The sequence below is a fragment of the Musa acuminata genome, chromosome BXJ3-6 (genome assembly GCF_036884655.1).
Source record: "Musa acuminata AAA Group cultivar baxijiao chromosome BXJ3-6, Cavendish_Baxijiao_AAA, whole genome shotgun sequence".
Taxonomy (NCBI): Eukaryota; Viridiplantae; Streptophyta; class Magnoliopsida; order Zingiberales; family Musaceae; genus Musa; species Musa acuminata.
In genome coordinates this window covers 15081638-15107908 of record NC_088354.1, presented here as the reverse complement: position 1 = coordinate 15107908, position 26271 = coordinate 15081638, and the positions used below count along the sequence as shown (strand labels likewise).

At 40.0% G+C, this 26271-nt stretch overlaps 2 protein-coding genes across 3 annotated transcripts; one reads left to right on the top strand and one right to left on the bottom strand.

The window, feature by feature from the left end:
* Positions 1-4079: 4079 nt before the first annotated feature.
* Positions 4080-11533, top strand: LOC103988527 (lactoylglutathione lyase). The gene is made up of 9 exons (XM_009407075.3): positions 4080-4224; positions 7429-7552; positions 7654-7778; positions 8042-8106; positions 8195-8407; positions 8920-8967; positions 9702-9809; positions 9884-10036; positions 11251-11533. Exons 2-9 carry the CDS (start codon positions 7431-7433, stop codon positions 11293-11295), a joined length of 879 nt encoding a protein of 292 aa, XP_009405350.2. The 5' UTR covers positions 4080-4224; positions 7429-7430; the 3' UTR covers positions 11296-11533.
* Positions 11534-22465: 10932 nt separating this feature from the next.
* LOC103988526 (uncharacterized) lies at positions 22466-25710 on the bottom strand. Of its 2 annotated transcripts, none has more exons than XM_009407074.3 (3): positions 25233-25710; positions 24481-24615; positions 22466-24386 (listed from the first exon to the last, which is right to left on the bottom strand). In XM_009407074.3, the coding sequence occupies exons 1-3, from the start codon at positions 25638-25640 to the stop codon at positions 22749-22751; spliced, it is 2181 nt and encodes a 726-aa protein (XP_009405349.2). In that variant the 5' UTR covers positions 25641-25710; the 3' UTR covers positions 22466-22748. The 2 variants fall into 2 exon arrangements, with proteins under 2 accessions (XP_009405349.2, XP_009405348.2); XM_009407073.3 differs by having other exon boundaries at positions 22466-24401; positions 25233-25709.
* Positions 25711-26271: the final 561 nt, after the last annotated feature.

Here is a 26271-nt window from a genome sequence, read left to right as displayed (position 1 = left end):
GATGGGGATTGATGTGGAGGAGTATGTTCGAACATGCCTTACTTGCCAACAAGACAAGGTGGAGCAGCGGAAGCCGGTGGGACTTTTGGAGCCGTTGCTCGTACCAGAAAGGCCATGGGAGAGCATTTCCTTAGACTTCATATCAAGCTTGCCACCTGTAGGGGGACTTGGATCGATACTTGTGGTGGTCGATCGGTTTTCAAAGTATGCAACTTTCATTGCTGCTCCCCTACACTGTTCAGCTGAAGAGGCGGCCAGACTGATGATGAAGGGTGTAGTGAAGTATTGGGAAGTCCCACACAATATCGTGAGTGATCGAGACGCTCGGTTCCTGGGACGTTTCTGGACCGAGCTATTCAAATTGTTGGGGTCAAAGTTATACTTCTCTACAAGCCTCCACCCCCAGACGGATGGTCAGACTGAAAGAATAAATTCGCTCTTAGAGCAGTATCTCCGGCACTATGTGAGTGCCAATCAACGAGATTGGGTGAAGCTGTTGGACATCGCCCAATTCTCCTACAACTTGCAGCGGAGCTCTGCATCCAACAAGAGCCCCTTCGAAATTATCACAGGACAACAACCGTCGACTCCGCACACTATGGCAATTGGGTATACTGGGAGTAGTCCATCAGCCTACCATTTCGCAAAGGAGTGGCATCGGAATGCTGATATTGCGCGGGCTTACTTGGAGAAGGCGGCAAAACGGATGAAGAAGTGGGCAGACTTGGGAAGGCGACCACAGGAGTTCAAAGTTGGCGATTTGGTGTTGGTAAAGCTCCAACCAGCATCACTCCAATTCTTCAGGAAAAGAGTCCACAAAGGATTGGTGCGTAAGTATGAAGGGCCCTTCCCAATTATCAGCAGGGTAGGCAATGTTTCTTACAAGTTGCCGCTGCCGGCGTGGTTCAAAATTCACAACGTTCTTCACGCCAGCAACCTGAAGGCCTACCATTCAGATCCGCATGATGCTTCTCGAAGTGTTCCAACTCGGCTACCTCCCATCACAGCCTCCTACGAGAAGCGAGTGGAAACCATTCTGGCGGATCGCAAGATAAAGCTACCCAACGGAGCGGAGCAAACAGAGTACTTGGTGAAGTGGCGAAAGCTTCCCCGAACTGAAGCCAGTTGGGAGCCTGAAGACGCCCTGCGACATGAAGAAGACGTCATCAACAACTACCAACAAGCGTCAACGAGGGCGTCGACAGTTTAAGTGGGGGAGAATGTCACGAACGGTCGTCGCGCACCCGCAACAACTTCGTTCAACGAACCGTTCGTCGCTCACACCCGCATGTACAGCTGCTTGACAGCATGTTTTCCCATGGTTTTGGGTCATTTTGCTTGTAAATATGTAAGTTCGAACAAGCTGCAGCGTTGCAAAGCGATCGCTCACCGAACCGAGCAAAACAGCCCCAAAACAGCCCAAAACGGCTCCGTTTTCGCGTGCCGCGGGAGGTGAGTGGAGTGCTGCCTCCGCTCACCAAAATGTCAGCCATCTCAGCACCCAGGAACCCCCCGGGTGGCACATGGCTGGATGGGGCTTCGGTTATATACCGGGCGTTGAACACTCTTTCGCAAGTTCGCACGTGACCTTTACGGGAACTTGGTGTTGCGTCCGGGACCAGGTGAGCGGCTGTTTGTGGGCTTGCAGCTGTTCGTTCATCCTTTAAAGCCTTGTTTTTCTCCCTCTCCCTCTTTTCTCTTGTGCACACAAGGTGTTCGACGAATTGCTTGTAAAGCTTTCCTTTTCGCGAGACTTCGGGACTTGTCCGTTGCTCGTTCTTTCGATCTAACTCTCTTTCTCTTTTACAGGTCCTTCGGGACCTGCGAGAGGTTACAAAGTGGGCTGATCCTTGCGGAGCAAGATCGCAAGGGCGAAGCGCGACTTAGGCAACGCAAGCTAAGTTCGCGTCTTTGCCGCACGGGTGACTCGCGACTTAGGCAACGCAAGCTAAGTTCGCGTCTTTGGCCGCAAGGGTGCCGCACGCCTTAGGCAATTCCAGCTAAGGTCGTGACAGCCTGTTAGTGTCTGATACTGACAGTGTATTGGCGGTGCCATCGCCAGACCTCTCGGGTTCTGGGCGGTGCCACCGCCTGGTCCAGTAGTGTACTAGTGGTGCCACCGCCTAGTCCAGCAGTGTACTGGCGGTGCCACCGCCGGACCTCTCGGGTTCTGGGCGGTGCCACCGCTTAGACTATTCCAGCTCACTAGTTAGGCTCCAAACTTAGCCCAAACCAGTCTAAACTCGGGCCCAATTGGCTCCTAACCAGGTTATAGGATTAACCCTTAATCCTAACCCAAATTATATGCAAACTACGAAATTAAGACATAGCCCTAAGCAAATTTTAACCGGCAATGTCGAGTTTCCTTCCGGCGAGCTTTCCAGCGAACTTCCAGTGGACTTCCGATACACGCTCGTATTTCTTCCGGCGGACTCCCAGTCTTGTGGCGAGTTCAACCGAGTCTTTGGCAAGTATCCGAACCTTCTCGGTGATCTCCACGAACCTCCGACGATCTTTCCGGCAGACTTCCGGAAACTTCGGCAAGTCCTCGATTCTTTCTCGGTTGGTTCCGGCAGCACTTCCAACGATTCTTCGGACTTTCGGTGGACTCTCAAACACCCATCGAACTTGACTCCGGTAAACTTGCTTTATGTTTTCCTGCTATCGTAGTTAATCCTGCACATGTAAAACACACTTCGATCTAGACAATTAATCCTAAGCATCTAATTAAGTTGTCCGGCATGTCATTGGTCCCTCGACGCTTCGTCCGATTCTTCGGCGCATCGTTCTCTCTTGTAGCCTATTGCCCAATCGTCCAGTTGACTCCGCAACTCCGATATCCTTGACACAATCTCCGCTCTTCTTGGCTTGATGCCCGAATCCACGGCCCAAAGCCTTCTGTCGATACGTCGACCGATCCACCGATCCGACATCCAATCTTGGAACATAGGGGGATTCTGAGAAGCATCCCCCTATGTTCCTCCGGCCCAACATAATTTTTCTACTTTTATTGTCTCATCCTGATCGAAGCATTCTGCGTTACTCAAAATACAGATTAAAACATAATCACATGTTGATTGGTTTCATCATAAAAATATGAGATTCTTGAAACATAGGGAGATTATGAGAAGAGAAAAGAGTGATAGCCACGTTTTATATCTCATACGACTTAGATAGTTTGGGAGATGGATTCGGTTGAATGAGATAATTGACTATTAAATTATTGAGTCTAAATCACTAGATCCAAATATTTAAATTCAAACAGTCAAACCCCAATCGAACTCTATAAATCAATTTAAGTTTTCTTCTTCTAAAATATAAATATGGACCTAAATTGGAGTATCATAGGTTTAACTGGACATTGATTTTGACTCATTAATTTAATAATTTCAAATCACATAAAATAATAGTAGTAAATTCGTTTAATCCTATGAACATATTCATCAGCATATTTTGTTTAAATTGTTTATTTTTTTCATTTTGATAGCTTGTTATATATACAATTATTAACTATAAAAATACAAAAAAAAATTATTTGTTTCCCATGTTATCGGATCTGCGACCCGAGACGCAGCATCTCGATCCGCATTATATCACCGTCACGAGCGACACAATGCCAGCACGCGAGAGCTCATCGCAGCCGTCCGTCTGTTCCAACCAAACGATACCGCGGTGGTTCGTTGAGAGAGAGGCAAAAAGTTGTGATGAGACGGACGACTCTTGATGCATCGTCTTGAATCAGAGACGTCGGATCCGAATCCGAGCGTACAATAATTGGACATGTGTGGACCAGCCTTTAATTAAACGGTGAATAGAGAGCCACGTTTATCACGTGGAGTTTTCGTCGATGTTTTTTTTTTTTTACGATATTAAACAAAAAAATATTTCACGTTCTCTGAAATTTAATAATTCATATAAAATGATATAAACATATTGGCACGATTTCTTTTCTTTTTTATACATAAACCTTTGCAGATGTGATAAAATGTTTGGATCCTTTCCAATAATTGTACCCAAAATGTACACCCTGATGTTAGAGCCAGCGTGACAATCCGTGACATCGACCCACGTAGACGGCTGTGATATGGAAATTGGAAGAATTGATTTAAAATCACAGCTCGAAGGGACTACATCAAGATTATCGGGCAAAAGGGCCTATTTATATAGAAGGCAGAGCAGAGCGAGTGTGCGACAACCACGGCTCTTCTGGGAGATTCATCTTCGGTAAGTCTCCGAGGCCCCTCGCCCTGTCTCTTTGTCCTCTTCCTTTCTCTTATTCGATATATGAAGAAGTTAGGGTTCCTTTGCCCTGCAATCTTTGATCAAGGAGAATGATCTTAGATGGGTTCAAGAGGATCATATGCGTTTCGGATAATGATGGCATTGACAAATGACCCTAAATCTCGATGTAGATCAAAAAAAAAAAATCTTTTTTTCTCTTTATTGTGGGTGTTGGATGATATCGGATGGTTAAAACGCTTATGACGTCTTTGTATACATCGAGTAAGAGTTTTGGGCAAAATAATAGACTATGGTTAACCCCACTTAAAGCGAATGGCTAAAGTGAAGGGAGTCTGCGATTATTGAGTTAATTTGATTCTATTTACGGTTGGTTAACTTCTGGTGAATTAGGGCTAGACAGGGTTGAACTGACAAGTTATGATCTTTATTCAGTCTGTCCTTGTGTCAAGAACCATGGATCATGAAGGTGCCAGTTAGGTTAACTGGTAAGGACTTTGATAGATCATTATAAGATCCTGGGCTCGAATTTTATTACCTTTTGTAAATAAAATAAATAAAATAAAACCATGGATCGTTGTAAAAAAATGTTACCTTTAGGTAATTGGGTGGTAAGAAATGAAGTCCGTTTGTTGAAAACTCAACAATATTGTTGAGTTTCATAAAATATGAAACTCAACAATGAAACAGTAAATAGCTCTTCTTGAACAGGAAAACGTTTCATAAAATATGTCTGTAACCAATGTGGCAATTTATCATTTGTAAAGCACCTTTTGATCTATAACTTCGATCCTCATAGCATGCATGTTAACCATGAGAAGCTACAACCGCAGCCTGTCCTTTACAGCACATCATTTTGACATTTCTTATTTTCAGTAGCTAATATTTGAGCAGTTTGTAAGAAATGGATACTTATGTTGATTATTTCCTTCTTTATGCAAAAGCTTCTTGCTTTACATTTCAGAAACTGTCGTTTTCTTAGAATGATAAAATCATGCACATATTTCTCTTGATTAGTGGAATATCTACTAGTGTTTTCGAAAGGCGCTCGGGCGCTTGCCTAGGTGCTTGGGTGAGGCGAGGCGAGGCCCAAGTACCTTGTAGAATCCCCAAGCACAACGTTTCAATGAAGCGCTACTTGGGCGCTCGCTTGAGCCTAAGCGTCGGGCACCTCGGGTGAGCACCTGAGCCAAATTTGGTTGGATTCAAACTTTGATTCAATTGGACTTATAAGTTGGTTCAATTGAACCAACTAATATAGTTACCCTAACACCGTCCAACCCCCTCCCGCCCGACCCAGTAAAAGAAAACAAGGTGAAATGAAACCCTACATATGTCACCTTCGTTCGCCTTGCCCATCGCCATTGGCTACCTCATCCAATCTCATCCACCATTGCAGCTCGGCAGCTGTCACTGCAACTCGTTTATCGCTACAGCTCGTCTAAACCCTAAACCTCATCCGTCGCTATAGCTTTGTCTGTTGCTGTAGTAGCTTTGTTTGCCACCGATGACATCCTATTCCATCGCCTTCGCATGCTCCGTCCAACGCTGTAGCTCCGTCTGCCGTTGTCGACAACATCATCTGCTGCCTTTGTTTGCCACTGCAGCTTCGTCCATTTGCAGTTGCAGCTTCCTCTTCCCTCGCCTTCGTTAGCTGTCGACAACATGGTCTGCTGCCTTCGTCCCACCTTCCTATTAATTAAACTGCTTTGTCCATTCCCCCCTTCCTGTTAATTAAACTGTGAACGGATGAGCAACAACTCGTTTGGAGCTATTTACGTATATTTGTTGTATCTACAACATCATGGGCAATATTCACTTTGATTTGCATATGAAACTCCCTTAGCTTTTACTTGATGATGCCTTAGAGCAACCAAACATTCATGGTTAACAAGATGCTTTTGGAGCGGTTTAATTCTAACATAGGTCTCCATAAACCTATTTAGCATATTTCTATTTAGTTGCATATTATTTTAATTATAATATTCGAGAGTGTCTCGTTTTGCTCGGGCGGGCACCTAGGCGAGTGCCTAGTGCCTCGGGTATTTTGGATCTTAGTGTCAAAAGGCACCTAGCGCTTTTAAAAACACTGATATCTATTGAACATTCTACTATTGTGATAATCCTTTCCAACCCATGTTTTGACATTGTTATTGTACCAACCATAAGGGTTAGCTACATGGATCTTTTCCCATTATTTTGCCTTAATTTGGGCAATATCACCGCTCAAAAAAATGCTATATTAGTTTTTTTTAATTTTTTGATGGTCTGTAAGTATGGGATCTCATTCGAAGAAATGAACATGCAATTGATGTTTGGTTTTATGTCATTGCACTGCATCATTTGATTTCAATAACTAGTGTTATTTGAAAAAGTATTTCGCTTGGTAGCCTAGCCTGCCTCTTTTTAGGGGCTCTATTTTGTGCTATGTGGTTCATCTGTACTTCTAACAAGAAAACTCATTATATATCCATCACTTTTTCCCTACTTCTTGGGAGAGAGGTTATATAGAGGCTAAATGATGAGTTATTTATTGATTATACTAGTTATGATATTACAAAATAATTATGGTGAGCCAGTTTGGTCCCACATCTGATGTGGGAGGAGAATTGAGTGGGTTTATTGGGCTGGATAGGTTTACTACTATTTATTTAGGTTGAAGCATTCTAGATTGATGGTTGATGTATTAGTTATCCCATTAGGTCGGGTCATGATAAATAGTTTCAGAGCGAACTTAATATTATATATTGTTGAAACATCAAGTCGTAACATGGGGAAGATTGTGAGAATTAAGTTTAATCCCATATCAGACATAGAAGAAGATTGACTTAGTTTATAGGACTAACAAGCCAGGGTCATGACAATTATTGCTTTTCTTATTTGAGTTCTAAATTTTCTTATGAGTGTTCATATTTTTCTGATTTCCTTATATAATATACATATACATATACATTTGTTTAGATATGTCTATTACTTTCAACTCCTATTTTTTTACATCTTATAAATTTCTTTTTAGTGCACTAGTGTTTCTTGTGATGCTCATTTCTTTGCTTTAAGCTAGTTCTATGTACGATTAAAAATGATCTTTCTGGACATGTCTGATACAAAAGAGTTATTTATATCATTCTTCTTCTACGTTTTCTGTATCATCAGATATATTAACAGCAACGATTTTTTACATTCATTTAGATATGGCATCCAGCACAGGAGAAGAGACTGTTCCTAGTGAGAATGTGCTTGAATGGGCTCAGAAAGACAAGCACCGATTCCTACATGCTGTTTATCGTGTTGGAGATTTAGATCGTACAATAAAGTGGGTATAATCAAGAATATCACTTTGCCTTTTTTTTTCCTGCATTATCATTTATCTGTCATTTTGTTTCCACCAATTAAACCATTGTCGTATTTTCTTAGGTTTTATACTGAATGCTTTGGAATGAAACTGCTCCGGAAGAGAGACATTCCTGAAGAGAAATATTCAAATGCATTTCTTGGCTTTGGTCCTGAAGATTCTCATTTTGTGGTAGAGTTGACATATAGTATGTATCTTGTATCCTGATGCAATTCTTCTTTCTTGATCATCTACTCATTTATTTTCTTCGTGATGAACTCTTTACTATTTCCAACTCCTAGTGAAATTTACTGAAGAGGATGTCAATTACCATGGAGAAGGATATCGCACTTTGCAATTTTTGCATTGTTTCCTGGCCATCTGCATGTGTTATAAGTGTGCATTTCAGTTTTTGTTTCAGACATTCAGTAAATGGCAGCTTAATTTGTATTTTTCCTGTCTTTTGAGCAGATTATGGAGTGGATAAGTATGATATTGGCACAGGCTTTGGGCATTTTGCTATTGCATCAGAAGATGTGAGTTGCACATCTGAAATGAATACCAATAAGTATACTTATTCAGCACTTCACGTTTAAATTGAATAAGAAAATATTGGAATTGCAGGTTTATAAATTGGTCGAAGATATCAGGGCTAAGGGTGGTAAGATTACACGTGAGCCAGGTCCTGTTAAAGGGGGGACAACAGTTCTAGCTTTTGTTCAAGACCCTGATGGTTATACATTTGAGCTTATTCAAAGAGGCCCCACACCTGAGCCTCTTTGCCAAATTATGCTTCGCGTAGGTGACTTGGAAAGGTCCATCAAGTTTTACGAGAAGGTATTTTCCAATACCATTTGGTTTACTAATTGTTTAAATCCAAGAATGTCCTTTCTAAGTTAATCTTGATCTTTTTCGTGAATAGCATGGTTGAAATACTTGCATTTTCATAATTATATGTTTAAAAGTATCTTTAATTGTCTTTATAAATTGTAGGAGAAGGTTTAGTTGTAGCACCAAGGAACTTATTCTTTTACCATAGTATATGCATATCCTACATTATGCTAGCATAGATGGAAATTTTCTTCTTTTTTTAATACTTTGAGGCTACCTGTCTATACAAGTTTTAAATTTTGTTTTGTTTTATTTTTTAGAAGTTAGTCATACCAAAAAGTCTCCAGTTTTATTATTGGACTATATAATAACCTTGATTTTTAGAGGGTTATGATCTGAGATGAGCTATAGAATATCAATTTGTTTCCTTGCTAGTATTCTATGAGCAAATATATGAGATTTTCCTTTTATTCTCGTCACTGTCTTTTTCACTTTTCTGTAATTTTCATTTAATGCAGGCTTGTGGGATGAAGTTATTGAGGTCAATAGACATTCCTGACTACAAGGTTACATTTTCTAGCACCAATCTGATGGTTATGGATTTAATGATAAGTCTAATGATGTCACATAAGTCATAATCTTTTCCAGAGTCTTAGTTGCAAGCATGCATGTATTTATGTGAACATAGTTTGACACTTACATGCATAAATATATTTGTCTCTACACACACATCATCCAGCAGCAGTTCATAACATGTGTATTGATTCCTGCTGCACATAACTATTGTTGAGTTTTCTTTTTGGTCTTACATGTCACGTTTGTTAGAACCTGGTTTTTGGTAAATTATTAATATCAAATCTTTATATATATATATATGTATATATATATATATATATGTGTGTGTATATATATATATGTGTATATATATATGTGTGTATATATATATATATGTGTGTATATATATATATATGTATATATATATATGTATATGTATGTCTGACATGAATACATGAATATGTAGCATCAAAGGTATGTAATTTTGTATTTATCTATATTCATGATATTTATGTGACTGTGCATAGCTGTGTATGACAAGGATACATGAATAACTATGCAGCATGAAAGGTATATATACTTCAAGTCAGCTATGCTCATGCTACTTTATTTAGGTATACAATGTATGACATGAATACCTATGCATATCTAAGGTATATGTTTTTGTATTTAACTGTGCCCATTCTATTTGAAGTTATGCATATTTTCATGCTTAGTATGTTTTTTTGTCACATGATTTCTACAGTATACTGTTGCCATGATGGGTTACGCTGAAGAAATTGAATCAACAGTTATTGAGTTGACATACAATTATGGTGTGACGGAGTACACGAAAGGCAATGCATATGCTCAGGTTCTATTCATATCTTTTTCTAATCTGATTCTGTTAAGGATTAAATTACTAGCATCTGTTATATGTTTTTGTAGGTTGCTATTAGTACTGAAGATGTTTATAGAAGTGCTGCTGTTGTTGATTTGGTTACAAAAGAGCTAGGAGGAAAAATCACCAGGCAACCAGGACCAATTCCAGGAATCAACACCAAAATAACTTCTTTCCTGGACCCAGATGGTTGGAAAGTGGTAAGTTTCTCTCATCTGTTTCTTGATTACCAGTAGACAGGAATCAGTGCTGATTCATCTGCATTTTTGTTTCAAATGTGAATGGTTCGGTGCTATATTTAACCACAATTTAATCTTTCTTACAGAGAATTTAGCGAGTCATCACCTGTCATTGGCAAAAACACTTTTTAGCTTCAAGGTTCCACATAGGTGCTAATTCTAGGTTTTGTATGTCAAAAATATGCGAAAGCTCTCAATTGCTGTTAGCCTAATTACATGTAGTTTGTTATAAGGTCTATGATCTCAATTTGATATCGGTTTCATTGGCAAAAACACTTTCTGGCCCCAAGGTTCCACACTTTTTGGCAAAAACATGTGAAAGCTCTCAATTGCTCTTAGCCTAATTTCATGTAGTTTGTTTTAAGATCTACCATCTCGATTTGATATTGGTTTCAAAATATGTAGCTTGCTCATCAGGCAATGATATCTTCTATTGGAGCCTGTCAATAATCTTAAGTTTACATTTTATATCATTTTTTTTCTGCAGAGAACTGTACTGTTTTTCTCTGTTATTGGTTTCCATGATAATAGAATGATAAAATGCTAAAACTGTTCATTACATTTTATGTTTATGAAATTTTCACTGAGTGCATGTGAGTTATCTTACATTATTTAGTCTGACTGTTAAACTGAACACAGCTGTAACTACAATGGTGAGTACCGCATTTTCTTACGAAGATAATGCACCTGATCAGCTAAATGCCTAGTTGCAGGATTCCAACACAGAGATAGATGATTTAGGCATTTATTATGCAGTGCATTGCATCTGAAGTTTCTTGGGTGGCTGGAACACAATAGTATTTGATGATTTTGAATTGTCATGAGGATGATACAGATTTCTCTGGTTTTTCATAAATAAACTTAAATCAAAGTTTCTCTGGTTCTTGAATATTTCAGTAATATCATTTGCCATAAATAAGTGATCTATACATAGCTGGAGATAACAAAGAAATCTTAACTTGATGCATCCATTGGAAGCAAGTGGCTTATAAGGGATTTTTTTAATATTATGAGGTGTGATGCAATAATTCAGTTAAAGCTTAGAAAAAATGAGGAGCTTCAAAAGTTAATTTATGATTGAATATATTCCAATCATTATGTTCATTGCCTTCTTATTGATGATCTGTTATTCGAAATAGGCAGCATAAGGCTGACAGTAATCCATTGCTTTTCAGGTTCTGGTAGACCATTCAGACTTCCTCAAGGAGCTTGAGGTGTGATCATGACCAAAGAGTGAACTTAAGTATGGTGGTATGTAATAATTGCAGTGCTACCTGAGATTGCCCTGTCATGTGATTTCTGGTTGTACTTGGAGTTGTAGTTAATTTTTTGCACACTATTTCCTTAGTGAGCTTTTCATATGTAGCTTTATTTTGACAACTTCCACTGTTTCTTGCGATAGAACAAGATGGTCCTTCTTGTTATATGTTTTAAATAAATGTTAGCTATTAACTTGAAGGCATGGTTAGTGATTTTTTAATCTCTGGGGTGACATATCCTTGTGTTAAGGATTGAGTAATGATGCTGAAATGCTTTCAAGCATCAAGGCTTATGTTGAAGGCCTTCTGCATTCTACACCAGATGAAAGTGTCTCCGACTTCCATGTCTTCTCATCTCTCGTTCTTATTTTACAATCTTAGACCCTTCCATGTTCTTGTGTTTCGTCACAATTGCTTGGATGCATTTCCTTTGCTCACCTTGACAAGTCATGTCTCACTTATATCATTCTCACCAAGCTTAAATAATCACATCTATTTCACCAGATATACCATTGCTCAAAATACTCGGTGTTCTGAATTCTCCATCAAAATGCCCTTGTATCATATGAAAATTTTATGTTCTTTAATAATAGTTAATGTTGAAATGTGTTGTTCAAATCTTTTCAGCATAAGCGAATGGTCATATAGCATGCATAATGTATTTACCATGTTGTATATTACTAACTGGTTGATCAAGTTGTATGGAAACAATTTGTCCTTGTGTGATGTGGTTTAAGTGTTTTCATATATTTCTTTATGTGGCATAATTAAAAGAATAAGAGAATTCAAGGGGAGTAACCTTGTAGAACTTGAGAGTGGTGGGGTATTATGGAAGTTAGAATGCCAAAAATACCACCCAAAACTATCAGTTTACAATTGCTAGCGCATGGATGGGGTAGTTCTTGTTGGCATGCTAAGATTATGATAACGGAGGAATGAAGATAAACTTGTTGAGGTAGGTAGGTGATTTCAAAAAAGTTTACATAAGAAAATCTTTATGTTCGAAAGAACGTGAAGGATTTAGACATCTTTCCACCCATCCCATCTATTCTCTAAGCAAATAGAATCCTCTTTTAGATATCTATAACTGCTTGGAACAACCAAATCCAAGCATTATCATTTGAATCGAGAGAGAGAGAGGGAGAGAGAGATGGATATCAATTATTTTGGTAATAATATCTATATAAAAGATATTATTAGGTAAGGGCAAATTCTAAGAATCATCATAGATCAAATCATAAACATGGGTTAAATGAGAGAACATTGAATAATTAAAAAATCTAGACAAAAAGAAAGATGAGTATTTGATATCCAAACCCACCAACTTTCTAAGATCACATTTGCTAATAGAAATCGTATTACAAATGCCAGACCAATCTAAAGGTAATATTCTAAGAATCACGTAAATCATATTTGGCAATCATGATCCTAGATCATAACATATTATAATTATTAAGAATGGATATGATACGTTTGGAATTGACAGTGTACCTTAATAAGGAAGAATCTCCGATCCCCAGCCCACCAAAAAGCTTATGAGCAATAATATTGTCCCAACTAATGAGTCATTTTTTTTATTCCAGGGGAGCCCCAAGAAAAAAAATGGCTTTGCTGACTTTAGAAATCTTATTGGCAAAAGATTTATGGACCAATAACTAGTTAGAGGACATAGGAATATAGAAGTAAATGTGCTGCCAACCTGGATTTGTCAATTATTTGATTTTGGGTATCTATAAGAAGTTTAATGTGGGAAAGGAAAGTGAAAAGATAGGGGATAAGCTAAGTAGCTTCCTTAATGCCAAAGTGGTGCTTCAAAGAGGGTTGATAGTACTTAGGAAAGAAAATGGCAGAGGATGTCATTAGCAAAGATTAGGTGGAAGAGCTTGATGCCTTTAATGCTAAATGGTTTGAATTTATTATTTAAGACAGCATGGTCCATAAGCGAAAAAAGAAGCTGTTGTACCAACACAAAGATGTATGGGGAGACGAGGGGATCCTTTTGACGAATATCATGAAAACTCTTAAACTATTTAGAGTTATTGATAGAGCAAGAGAGAGAGGGTGGGGGGGGGGGGGGGGGGGGGTTATACAGGCCACCATTTAATAAAGATGGGAAGAAAATTCATTAAGGATAAAATAATTGATCGAAGATCAATTTTGAATGGGATAAGAGGGTTATTATTTTTAGGATTGTACATAGAGTAAATATCTCATAGGCAATAGAAATATAATTATGATCAAGAACGCACTAAGAGGGGATGAATTAGTACAGCAGATAAAAACGACTAATTTAAATGATTTTAAAAACTTCGAACGACACAAAAAAAATCTTAGTTCGATGAGAACTATTTTGAAAATTTGTTTGGCTCATGTGAGTGAGTAGAGAAGAAATGATTGGATAATTTGTAATGAAGTAAAATAGAATGCTGCGCAAGTAAGAAAATAAGTAATAAAAAAAGAATACATCGGAATTTATATTAGTTCGGTCGTTGTGACCTACATCCACTTCTGATTCCTTCTCCGTTGAGGTCACCAGTGTCCAAATGGTCTTTCTTCAATAGGCGAAGACCAACCACCTCTTTACAGCGCTTTCTCCTTTTTATTGGTTTTGGAGATAACTCTTACAAGCCTCGTACCTCTCTTGAATGATCTCAACTCTTAAAAAGGAAGGAGGAAGACTCTTGCACGTTTACAATACTTTAACACCCTAAGAACTCAAAATTATGTTAACACTTTCGTGTCCTTTCATGTAGAAAAAGGTGGGGTATTTATAGGCCCCAATGACTTTAGAATTGGAGCCAAAAAGTATCACATCCCCGGATTTCGAGGTACTTGTGGTACCACCATCATTATTGGACGGTACCATCGCCTGACACCTGACATTAGACAGTACCATCGCCTAGTCTAGGTGGTACGACCACCTGATAGAGCTCGGAGACCGAGCTCTGGTGGTACCACCGCTTGACAAGGGTGGTAGCACCGCTAGCAATATTAATTACCAGCGGTACCACCGCTGGCAGCATTAATTATCGACGGTACCACCGCTGGCAGCATTATTTGTCGACGGTACCACCGCTGGCAGCATTAACTGCTGGCGGCACCACCCGCCAGCATTATCGGCGGTTTTGCCTAAGTCGTGCGGCACCTTTGCGTATCCGTCCGTAAAGATCAGCCTCCCCGAAGTCTCACATGGTCCCTTAGGACCTACAAAAGAGAAAACGGATTAGAGAGAACACCTCACTCGGGATTCACAAGCAAACATTCTAGGAAACACTTCGTAGACAATGCAAATTACAAATAGACTTTACAAGCTCTGAATAATTACACAACAAAGGGTCGAAATGGTCCACTATAGACCAAAAATCTCTCACAAATGTTCACATGACACAACCTTTATTTACAAGCCTAAAACGGCCACCAAACCCAACTAAAATGGGACTATTAAGCCTTCGGCCATCCCTCTACATACTGTGCAAAGCATGAACATACCAAAAAATACGGACATACATAAGCATTACATCAAACATCATGTTTCGAAGTTTGTCCGTGACAAGGTGGTGCCACCGCCGGCCGTGAATTCAGGTGCTGAATGAGCTGTTTCAATCGGCCCAATTCAGCCCTGTTAAGGGCCTAGTTGACCCCTAACTAAGTTAGTGGGATTACCTCCCAATCCTAACTCAACTTAAGGACTCATTATAAACATTTAACAAAGCATTCTTGTTTCAGTACGTCAATTGTTCTTCCGACGAACTTCCGACGATCTCTTGGCAATGTTCCGACGGACTCCCGACAAGCTCCTGGACTTTACGATGATCTTCTTGGCGAGTTCCGACGAGCTTCTTTGGCAAGCTCCTAGACTTCTCGGTTAGTTCCGGCAAAACTTCCGACGAACGTTCGGACTTCTGACAAACTCTCAAACTCCCGATGAAGTCCCGATCTTGACTCCGGCACAACACCTGCTCTATGTCTTACTGCTATCGTAGTTAATCCTGAACACTTTTCTCAATATATAGATTAGATCAAATAATTTACAATTAATTTCATCATCAAATCCAAGATTTAACACAACCACCTTTTTACAACGTTGTTTTCTTTTTACGGGTTTAGGAGATAACCCTTACAAGCCTCACACCTCTTCTTGGATGATTATAAAGCTAAAGAGAGAGAGGAGGAGGACTCTTTATACTTTTACAACTCTTTTACACCCCAACACTTAAAAGATTTTTTCATACTATGATTGCACTTTATTACTCTTTCATGCAGAAAAGGGCAAAGTATTTATAGACCCCAATAGCTTTAAAATTGGAGCCAAAAAGTATCTCATCCCTGGTTTCTAGGATACTAGCGGTACCACCGCCTATGTGGGCGGTACCACCACCTACAGTATTGACATTGGACGGTACCATCGTCTAGTCTAGCGGTACTACCACTTGACAAAGCCCCGGAGACTAGGCTTTGGCGGTACCACTACTAATAACTGCCGATAGTACCACCGCCCAGACCACTTGGGAGGTTGAGCCTCAAGCGGTTCCACCGCCTGACAAGGTTCAGCAACTTATTTAGGCCTTGAATTCAACCCAAATCAGTCCAATTACAGGCCCAATTGGCCCTTAATAGGGTTAATGAGATTACCTCCCAAATCTATCCCTAATCATGAATTAACTACGATTTTTAAGGCATACACTAAACAAAACAAGCCCGGTAACTCTAGATTTCTTTCAACGATCTTTCGACAGACTTTCGACGATCTCTCAACAATCACCTAACGGATTCTCGGCAAGCTCCTGGACTTCACGACGATCTTCTTAGCGAGTTCTGATGAGTTTCTACTTGGTTAATTTCGACAGCATTTCTGATGAACCTCCGAACTTCCGATGAACTCTTAAACTCCCAACGAAATCTCGATCTTGATTCTGATACTTCGTTTTGCTTTATGCCTTGATCGCTATCGTAATTAATCTTACTAACTCTTATCTGTAGATTGGATCAAATAATTTACAGGAAGGTGAAATAATAGCCGACAACTTGCTTCATAAATTTACTGTCCCGATGCACCTACCATTCGCCAGCATCTGCGTAAGCTCCAGCGAGGTTCAAGGAGCAGACACGGACCGCTCAAACGACAAACATACGAGTGACAGTGGTGAACATCTGCGAGTCCGTCCATTTGTTATAGGCCCATGTCGAGGAAGCGCGACGGTCGTCTTCGTGGCCATGCGCGAGTAAATCGCCAGTGACCCACTATCATGCCGACGACGACAAATAGTGTTTTGTGGCCGTCTGGTGCTTCATACGAACTTCTACCTCCAGAATCATACTTCGCTCTGAGCCGAGCTCAGCAGGCCATGGATGGCGAAGGCATGCACGTGTTGGGGGTGCTGAGACATGGAGGCAACAAGCTGTTGCATTCACCACGTGATTTCTTTTTCAGGTGGACCAGCAGTTAATAGGGATGGATGGCTGAGAGACAAATGGAGCCGGAGTCTGAGCCTCCAGACCCTTTCCCTCCTCCGAAGCCTTCCTCCCGTGCACCGCGACCTCCTCCCTCCCCCGTTGATGGAACTCTCTCCCAGCCTCCCACCCACACCGCTGTCTCCAGCACCTCATCCGCGGCCCCTATGCCTCCCCTTGTGGTCCGCCTCCTATCTGAGCAACTCTGCAAAACCCTCTGCTCCCACTTCGTGGGCGGGGCTCTTCCGAGGTGCTCATGGGCGTGGGAGCGTGGAGAATTGGCATTGCCCTTGAAGTTAAATAGCTGAAAATACACTCTCGATCGTCTTTAAATATAGAACTCGACTCGACGGAGCTCATCCCCGTCTTACTTTATTTTCTAAGTTAAGTATCTTTTCGAAATCGATTTTAATCGTTCGAAGATCTTTCGAACCGATATATTTTTTACCCCCCTCGTCGACTCGTTCCTAATAGTACTTGACCACATAAACTGAGTCATATTTTATCACATGGATTTGATCCTACATAATCATATGAGTTGCGTCGTATATGACCATATGGGTTGGTCATGCCTGACCACATGAGCTGGATCATAAATTATCACATGGGATGAGTTATGTGTAACCACATTGGTTGAATCATACCTAGCCAAAAGAGCTGAGTTGACCCCGTCTAGTAAATCAACTTGACTCAAGTTTAGACTCTTCTTATCAAATTACATTTTAATATTTTAAATTATTAAAAAGTAATTCAAATTCATGAATTAAAGAAATTAAATTCATGATCTTAAATTTAAAATTAATTACATAATAAAAATTCACACATAATTCTTGAAACATAGATATATTTAGTTAAATAAATTAAAACTATTATGTTAATCTAAAAATAAAATTTTAATAATTAAATCAATCTTGAATTTGTTAAAACTTAAGAGACCATTATAAGTCAAATAATCATCTCAAATTAATTATCATTATTTATTAATCATAAAATTTTAATAATTAATGAAAAAATTGACTATGATTTTAATAATTAAATCCCCTTAAATCAATCTTGAATTGTTTCATCAATGTCCCAATGAGACAGCTTACTTCCAGTCGGGAGAGTATCACCAATTCTGTTGTTATGATCCAGCCTTCACTGTTCTCTTATTCTTCTAACTCGCCTCCTGCACCTGCATCGTTGGACGTGGCATCCATGCCTGCAGATCGTATACTGTTGCTTGATGCTTATTTCAGTGCAGTTGTTTTTCATGGTATGACCATTGCTCAGTGGCTACCAGAATCAACCAGAGCATCAGGTATGGCATAATTTTCTACTCGGATAGATAACTCAAAAGTTATAACTCAAAATTATAGTGTATTGTGTTGTTCCTTATGGCTTACCATGCCAAGTCAGCTTTAGTTCCATGTCTCTCTCTCTCTCTCTCTCTCTCTCTCTCTCTCTCTTTTTTCTTATTTTCAACCTTTTTTTTAGAATTTTGATCTGTGTATCAATATATAACTCTATGTTTTCAGATCCCCATGTGTAATAATAACTTATAATAAACTTCATGCTTGATGAAGGGGCTTTTTTTAGCTCAACTGCAGTAAAGAAAAAATGTACTGCATCATATGAGCATTGTATAACCTGCCCCTTTCCAAAGAAATATCCATCACCTGCTCACTGCCAGTGAAAGATTCTCTAACAACTTCATTTCTGCTTACAAGGTCCATACATCTCATTTGAACTTTGTGTCTATGTCAGTGCTGCTGCCATCTGAAACACTGTCCCATTGGATCATCCATCCTTGGATTGTCTTAGTCGACAGCTTGGAATAGGACTCGTTATTCATATTATGATCTATCTGTCTCTGAGCATGTTTGCAACTATTTTTAAGTCTAATTGCTAATTTTCTGTTCTATACACCCCACATCTATATCATGCAGCCTCCAGAGTGACTGAAGCTTAAACTATTTGTAACTGTTAATAGCTTCAAGCTATATCTGAAATATACTGCAGTCATCATCTTGATCTGGTTCCACATTTCCATAATCATTTTTGTTTCACCAAGAACTCTGTTCTACCTTTGAAAATAGAGATTCCTAAAGAACTCGTAATGGTTGTCCACTCTGCTTGGACTGAAACGTGTTCATTTTTAACTATAATACATTATCCCAGATCACACTACTGTAGTGGTTATGTTGGCGCTACTCAAATTCAATCAAAAACCAAGTGTTTGAAATTTCCATTCATGTTGAAAAGTGAATGCTTAGTGAAACTACTAAGTGTGGTATACAAGGTTCCATTTGCACCCAAAAAAGAAAAACTAGGACAAACCTTAACATAGTGGAGCTTTTGCAAGTGTGAATTTATTAGTAAATATCTCTTCTTTGAAATGGACATTTTCACAGCAAAGTAGGAATTTACTTTCTGTTTCAATTTTGTTGTCCTCAGGCCTTCTTCACTCAGCTATTACAAGCACCTCAGGAAGATGTTCAAACGATCATCAGAGATCGGTTCCCTGTTCCCAGATTCTTTGCTTGATATCGGTAGACCATAATTACCGGCACCTCAAGTGAAGGAACTGCTGCATGATTTCTTCGGTGCAAAAAGGTCACTCAAAATCAAAGCACCTTTACAGAAAGAAACATAAACTAGTAGCCCGAGGTGTTACATAACCAGATAATATGCAACAAAATGTAGAATATCCCGGGATGAAGATGGTGTTCAGTGTTATCAAGTTGTATGCACCGTGATTGACGAGTAACTTTTGCTTGTTTCTTCTACAGGCAAGATTCTTATTGGCGAAGTTGAACCCATCAGCCCATGAAGTTGTTCCTGGGGGTGATGGCATGTTCAACTTTCTAGTGAGCATCTTCAGATGTTGGCTGTTCAGTGATGAGAACATGTTGCAACCTTTTCTCCCCCCTTTTGTTCCCATGTGTCGTGCCTTATTTGGGTTTGGAAGTAAGATCATTATGTGCATAATTTTAACTCTCTCTTCCTCCCAATCATATTCTATAATTCCATCAAGTCATTTTTTGATACTTGACCAATAAAGCTCAAGACATTCAATTTCTTACTTATATTCAGCAACCTCCTTCTAGAATGTATGAACAACATTCCATGCCTGGCTTCCTTGTGGAACTAAATTGAGGTGGTGATGGAGCCTTTTTTTCCCGTCAAATCTTGTTGGCTTTTAACATAATGTTAAGATCAGGCTAACCAAGAGTAGGCATCATTTGTCGGATATCAAATTCACTGTTTTATTTATGAACAGAATATAATATGTATGAAAAGTGTATACAGAGAAGCAGGCAATGTGCCTCTTAGTTTTGTGGAATTCTCGAAGCAATTTGTCCAATACAGTGACAATGTATCACTTTTATCTGATATGTTCTGCGATCACTATTTTATGCCAAACATTAACAATGAAAGGCTAAGAAGCTGTCATTCATACCAAGGTATGTAATATCGTATCGTACCGATGTTTCGAGTTTGGCTCGATACCATACGATACCGGTGTATCGAGCGGTACACCCTGATGTACCGAACAATTTTATATATTTTCTTCATTAATGTATTACACTGTAGCACTGCTACAGTGTAATACTATAGCACTGTAATAATATCGAACGGTCCACATACCGATATGTCATCGGACCGGTACGTATTGTTCATATCGAACAGTACCATTCGGTACTGCATACCCTGATTCATACTTCTAGTCATCAGTTTAACTGCTGCAACAGCTTATTGAGCATTGTCTCAAGCTAAACATTGACAGTGACAAGTTTTAGAAGCTGTTATACTTGCAGTCACCAGCTGAACTTCTGCAACAGCTCATTGCCGCTCATTTAGCAGACTTGGAAATTTGTGTTGAAGCTGTGGAAAACTTGGGGCATTCAAACGTCTAAATAGAACTGAATTAGAAAATGCGGAGAAAGGAATTATTAGATCCATTCCAAATGGGAATGGGTAGGGTTATTAACATATTACCATGGTAATCACTTATTTGCAAGCTTCGTGTTAGGTTAATAGTTTGTCTTCCATCTATGGAAAACTCACTTCGTACTATCTATCTCTAGAAATAATTTAGTAGTAGATTCCGTGGGAATTAGAGGATCTTATTTATCAAATAGTATAGTTTGTCAGATCATCTCAAGACTGTGAGATGAAATCTATCTCAGTCTTGTCTTCATGTAGCTGTGACGTGAAGGATGGATGCCGGATTCATGACGACGAGGAGATAGCCGTACGGTTTGAGGATGACTCGGATTCAAACAGAGTAGAGGGATTTGCCACAGCCTCAAGTTTCTCAATTGGCAGAACGGGCAAAGAACAGCAGCATTTCTTTGTTCACGAGTTTCCCGCATCGCCAATTATTTGCCGCCGAAGTAAGTTTTAATAGGTTTGCCCAAGTAATCATATAAAGTACTCAACATAAAGGAACTCGAATTCCTCATGATTTCATTCATTACTCGTTTCAAACTTTTTTCCCTCGACAATCAAATTTTATACACAATATATATATATATATATATATATATATATATATATAATCATAAAATATAAATTAATATAATATTAAAATATAAAAATATGTTAATCATTTTATAATATTTTATCTAAAATAGTCCACGAAAGAGAAGGGAGAATGGAGATAACAATGAGCAACACAACTCGTGATGAGAGCAAGAGGCAACGACAAAAAGAACAAAAGAAAGAGAGGAGGTGATGGGAAGCATCGATCATGGTGGGAGTAGGAGATAGTAGCGGTGGCAGAGACAATGACGATCGAGAACAGCTAGAAGAGGGAGGAGAGTATTTTTATCAAATTAATAAAAAAATATTCCAAATAAAAACAATTATGAGTCAAATATTATTTGATAAAAGAATTCTTTTTTAAGGTGAAATGCTCAGCATGCTAATCCACTGAACTTGATTTCAAAATTCGAGAACAAAATAAACCCCATCTCGAGATAGTGATAAGCCTATGATTCTAACATTTGGAGAGCAATTAAGCTCAATCTTGGACGAAGACACAGTGTATGGCTGATCTCACAAGAGGAATGAAGTATGCACTAGTGGTGGAGTGTGGGTGGACGCAAGCAAGCAAGAAAGCATGGACGAGGTATGGAAGACAATGTCGTCATGAATTGGGTGACAGTGACACAACAAACTCAAGCTGGTTGCCAAGTCTCCTTAAAACATTTACGCATCAGCTGGTTCAGGTAATTTCATTGTTTCATGTCCTAAAGACTTGGCCTTTCTCTTTCCTTCTTGTTTGCTGGTCATCAACTATCATGTGTAATTACAAAGCTATATTGGTTGATCTACATCAGCTTGATCACTTCCTTACATCTCTGGTTCTAGTCATGAGAAGAATGACCCAGTGGTGCAGTTGCATAGCTTCTCCACCATGGCAGAATACCCTTTTCTTCAGAAGCTGATAGAAACAACCTCATAGTTGCAGAGAACAAGGATTAACAGTGTCTGCCGATTGGAGAGGTACTTTTCTTGATCATTTCCAGTTCAACATTAACAAATACATCAAAGAGCAACCCAGCATATGCATCCACTCCTATTTTTGTTCACCTGCCATTTGAGTTCATAGCTTTGATGCTCTTATCAAGAGGAATCAAGATAATTTACAGATCTCTCCAAAGTTCAGTAAACTTAAGATGAAGATGGAAAATTGCTCAACAAAGTAAATGTGTTATTGCACTTTGAAAGACATTGCTCAGAATTTAGTTGTCGTGACAGCATATACAACAGAATACAAGTTCAACAAGAGCTGCGTACTAGAGTTGCTTAATCAGTTGACAAAAATATGCAGAGAACTACAGGCTACAGGTACAAGAGGCAAAGCCTATTGTGGATACTGTATCAGAATCTGCCTCAAAGGGAGAACATCCTTGGCTTGATGACCAAGAATGTTTTTACTTTGTGTTTCTTCAGATTCTGTATTAACAAGCATGCTAAATTTTCTGTTTAAGGACATGGCGCAACTGAACCCTTTGACTCTCCAACCTTGCCTCCATCAGCTTCGACTTTAAACTGTGCTTTTGATTGCCCCGTGGCCATTCAATACAACCTTTCATTCCTCGATTAATATGATGATTCAGTGAGTCAGGAGAGCTCCACTGTCCTAGGCTCAAACCAACTTCATCCAAACCTATATCAGGAGATAAAGTTACATTGGAGATCCTTCCATTTGACGGCCTTCCATTCATATGCTCCACTGAAAGTTTCTTGTACTCTTCACCATTGTTTGAAGATATGGTTCCATTGGAGATCCTTCCATCTGACAGCCTCCCAGGTTTCACCTCAGCTGATGTTTTCTTGAGGTCCTCAACATTATCATGAGCTGCTGATCTCCAAAGTCTACATATCGAAGACACCTTTTTTCTTGACTTTGTGTTTGTAGAACAAACCTCTATGATCTCATTGTTTAGTCTGTTGTTCCTCATACCATCCTCCTTCCAGTCTGCTTCACTCGCCGAAGCATTGCTTTCTTTACAGTATCCATTAACAGATGGTTCACTTCCATCAAGTGTATTGCTTGAGCCTTGCTCCTCAGGATGACTCATGGTTTCCCAGTCACTATCATCGTCTACATCATCATTGCTATCTATCAACTCACGTGTGTGCTGCTTTGTGGGATGTTCTAGGAAGACATCTGTTTCAGGACTTGCCGTGTCAATCTTGGAGGCATGGCTTCTAGGGCTGTGACCACCACAAGGTTGGATGTATCTCTCGTTAGTTTCTTGTGCTGGTTGGAGTTCTTCAAAGACAGCATAAATGTCTTCTGAAGCAGGTGGCGGCTGGTAAGACAACTCTTTTATCTCATCAATGTTAACTGAGTTTGCTTTTTCTCTAAGCAACTCAGCTTCTCTCATCAATGCAACATCCAAGTCTTCAGTCGTCTCTGCAGCCAAAAATACTTCTAGCTCCATTATTAGGTCCCTCAGCTGTGAGTATTTCTCCTCAAGCATCAGCTTTGCATCAATTAACTTCATCTGAACTCTTTCTTCACGCCATACCTCCGCCATCTGCAGCATCCTCTTCTCCTCCTCAACTTCTTCTCGGATCTTCAATGCTTCCAACCTCAGCGACTCGATTTCAGTTTTGTCTTCCCCAATCTCTTTAGCAAGCTCATCACAGACGTCCTCAACAAGCTCACGGGATTTGCATTCTTTTTCATAATCCTGCAAGAGCCGCTTCGCAGTTAACTTGGCCTCAGCAAGCTCATTGACCAGCTTGTTATGGACAATCTCTATCTTTTGCCGCTTTTTCCTCTCTCTATCAAGGTCAGCCTTCATTCCCTCAATTATAGCTCGGACCTTCTCATGTTCTCTGCTCCGCCATGATGCCTTCTCCTCAGCAAGCCTTTTCAAAAATTGGTCCAGTTTTTTCTTTGCTGATCTCCGCTCATTCTCGAGCTCATTGATGCGGGCATGAGCACTTTCGAGCTCAGTCCGGAGAGAAGAAACAATAGAAACTGTGTTCAGCTCCTGATCTTCAAGAAGCTTGAGGTGACTATAGAACCGGTATACCTCCTCCGATGTCATTAAGCTGCCAGGGTCCCATTTAGTTGCCTTCTCCATTGCAGAACTCTGAAATCCAGCAAACTGTTCAACACGAGAAATATCAACCAAAAACACAGTAGCTGTCTAGAAATCCATTTAGTCCACAGAAATAAAGAGTTACCTTGTGGATACTGCCATATTTTGGACTTAGGACCGAGACGGGACTAGCAAACTCTTTCTTTATATTCTGTTTGGTGTGGATGTCAGTGCTAAGGGGATTATATAGTAGCTGAATTCCTTGATGCCCAGGGACAGGCTGCAATGTAAAAGGAGAGGTGGAAAGTGATGAATAACAACATTCAAATATCCAAAGTGCAATATGCCATCTATGAGAGAGAGAGAGAGAGAGAGAGAGAGAGAGAGAGAGCATCATAGTTTTTGAACCTGCACTGTAACCCATCATCATGACTAAACTCTAGTTCCAAGCCTAAGTCTCATTCTATCTTGATGCGGTGAGAGCAACCATGAAACTGTGCCACTAACCAAAGATCTCAACGCATCACATTCTTCCCTATAGCTATAAAGGGATCTGGTGCTATTGACTGCTGGAGATCCTCTTTTGATGAAAACAGCAAAAAATCAAGAACAAATTGGTAAAAACGAGTTTTTTTGGTGATAAATCATCCATGTCATTTGCCAACTTTCCTAAATTTCTTCAAGAGATCCTTCTTCCTTTTCTGAAAGGACGTTGAAGATACTCTCAAAGGTTCCATTTTGGATGGTATCCGACAAAATGAGCAAGAAAAACTTGGTTTTTTTCACACAATCGTACCATCAAAATGTGAACTTTTTACAAAATCCATATCAATCTCCACCGCAGAAAAGAAACCCTAGAAAGGGAACGCAAGAGTGGGGATCTTGATGCTACCGTACCTCAGGACCTGGAGGAGCTGGACGGCCTTCGCCATCACGGAGGCCCCCACCGGAATCCAGAGGCCGCAGATGCCAGATCCCAGCCGCAAGCTTTCTCGCCGAGACCCGCGGCAGCGGCGGCGGCGGCAACTCACTGGCGCCGGCATCGTCAACCTTTCGGCCCGGTTCCGGCGCCGGTTTCTCGTTAAACTTCCACCGAAGCAGAGGGGTGGCCGGGCCGCTCCTCCTTCCACAGGAACCTGCGCCGCCCTTTCTCGGGCGGGCTCCGACAGCAGCGCCGGGGAATGCGGGGTTACGGATCCGGCGGCGGGGTTGGGGCTTCCTTGCCTGGCGCAGATCGGTGTCGTGTGGTGGCGCCAGGGCTTTGGAGGAAGGAATCCTCTCGAGGCGGCTAGCGGAGGTCGGCATTGGCCACAACGTCACTCCGACAACATTGAGAGAGAGAGAACAGTGTGCCTGCTCACAAAAGAAGAGTAGAAGAGACGAGCGATCGCTTAGAGGCGTTTACCAAAAGGTCCATACCACGTGCTCCAACGAAAATTACCTAATTACCCACGCAAGGCACGTAGAAGGGTAATATGGTCTTTTGGAAAATGAAGTGGTAAATTAATAAAAAAATACTGAAATTACACTCAAAGCTAAAATCAAAATTGAACTCAAATAATTTCCACACAAATTTTAAAAGTGGAGTTCTCTAAATTTCCACATAATCACATAAAATCATGCCAAGGTCTTAGTTCTTACAAAATCAGGGATAAATTGCCATAACATCTTACATGTGCTTTTCTAATTTTGTGGAAAATCACAATTGTTCTCATAATATTTTAAATGGTTAAAAGGGTATTCATGTATTTCTTTTGTTTATGCTAATTCCATGTGAAATTTTGTGCTTCTTACTGTCAATTAAGGGGCATAAATGAAAATCCATAATAAAAAGACTTCCAACTCCCTCGCCATTAGATTGAGAGGGTATGGAAACGGGTACTCGGTTAGTCCAATTGACTTTGTGCAGCAAACTCCCAAAGCCACATCCTTAAAG

Coding starts and splice junctions, on each gene's coding strand:
- LOC103988527 (XM_009407075.3), top strand. CDS start 7,431: ATGGCATCCAGCACAGGAGAAGAGACTGTTCCTAGTGAGAATGTGCTT. Junction 7,779..8,041: donor TGTGGTAGAGTTGACATATA/GTATGTATCTTG, acceptor TCTTTTGAGCAG/ATTATGGAGTGGATAAGTAT. Junction 8,968..9,701: donor TAGACATTCCTGACTACAAG/GTTACATTTTCT, acceptor TGATTTCTACAG/TATACTGTTGCCATGATGGG.
- LOC103988526 (XM_009407073.3), bottom strand. CDS start 25,640: ATGCCGACCTCCGCTAGCCGCCTCGAGAGGATTCCTTCCTCCAAAGCC. Junction 24,616..25,232: donor CAGCTCCTCCAGGTCCTGAG/GTACGGTAGCAT, acceptor TTTACATTGCAG/CCTGTCCCTGGGCATCAAGG. Junction 24,402..24,480: donor AATATGGCAGTATCCACAAG/GTAACTCTTTAT, acceptor CGTGTTGAACAG/TTTGCTGGATTTCAGAGTTC.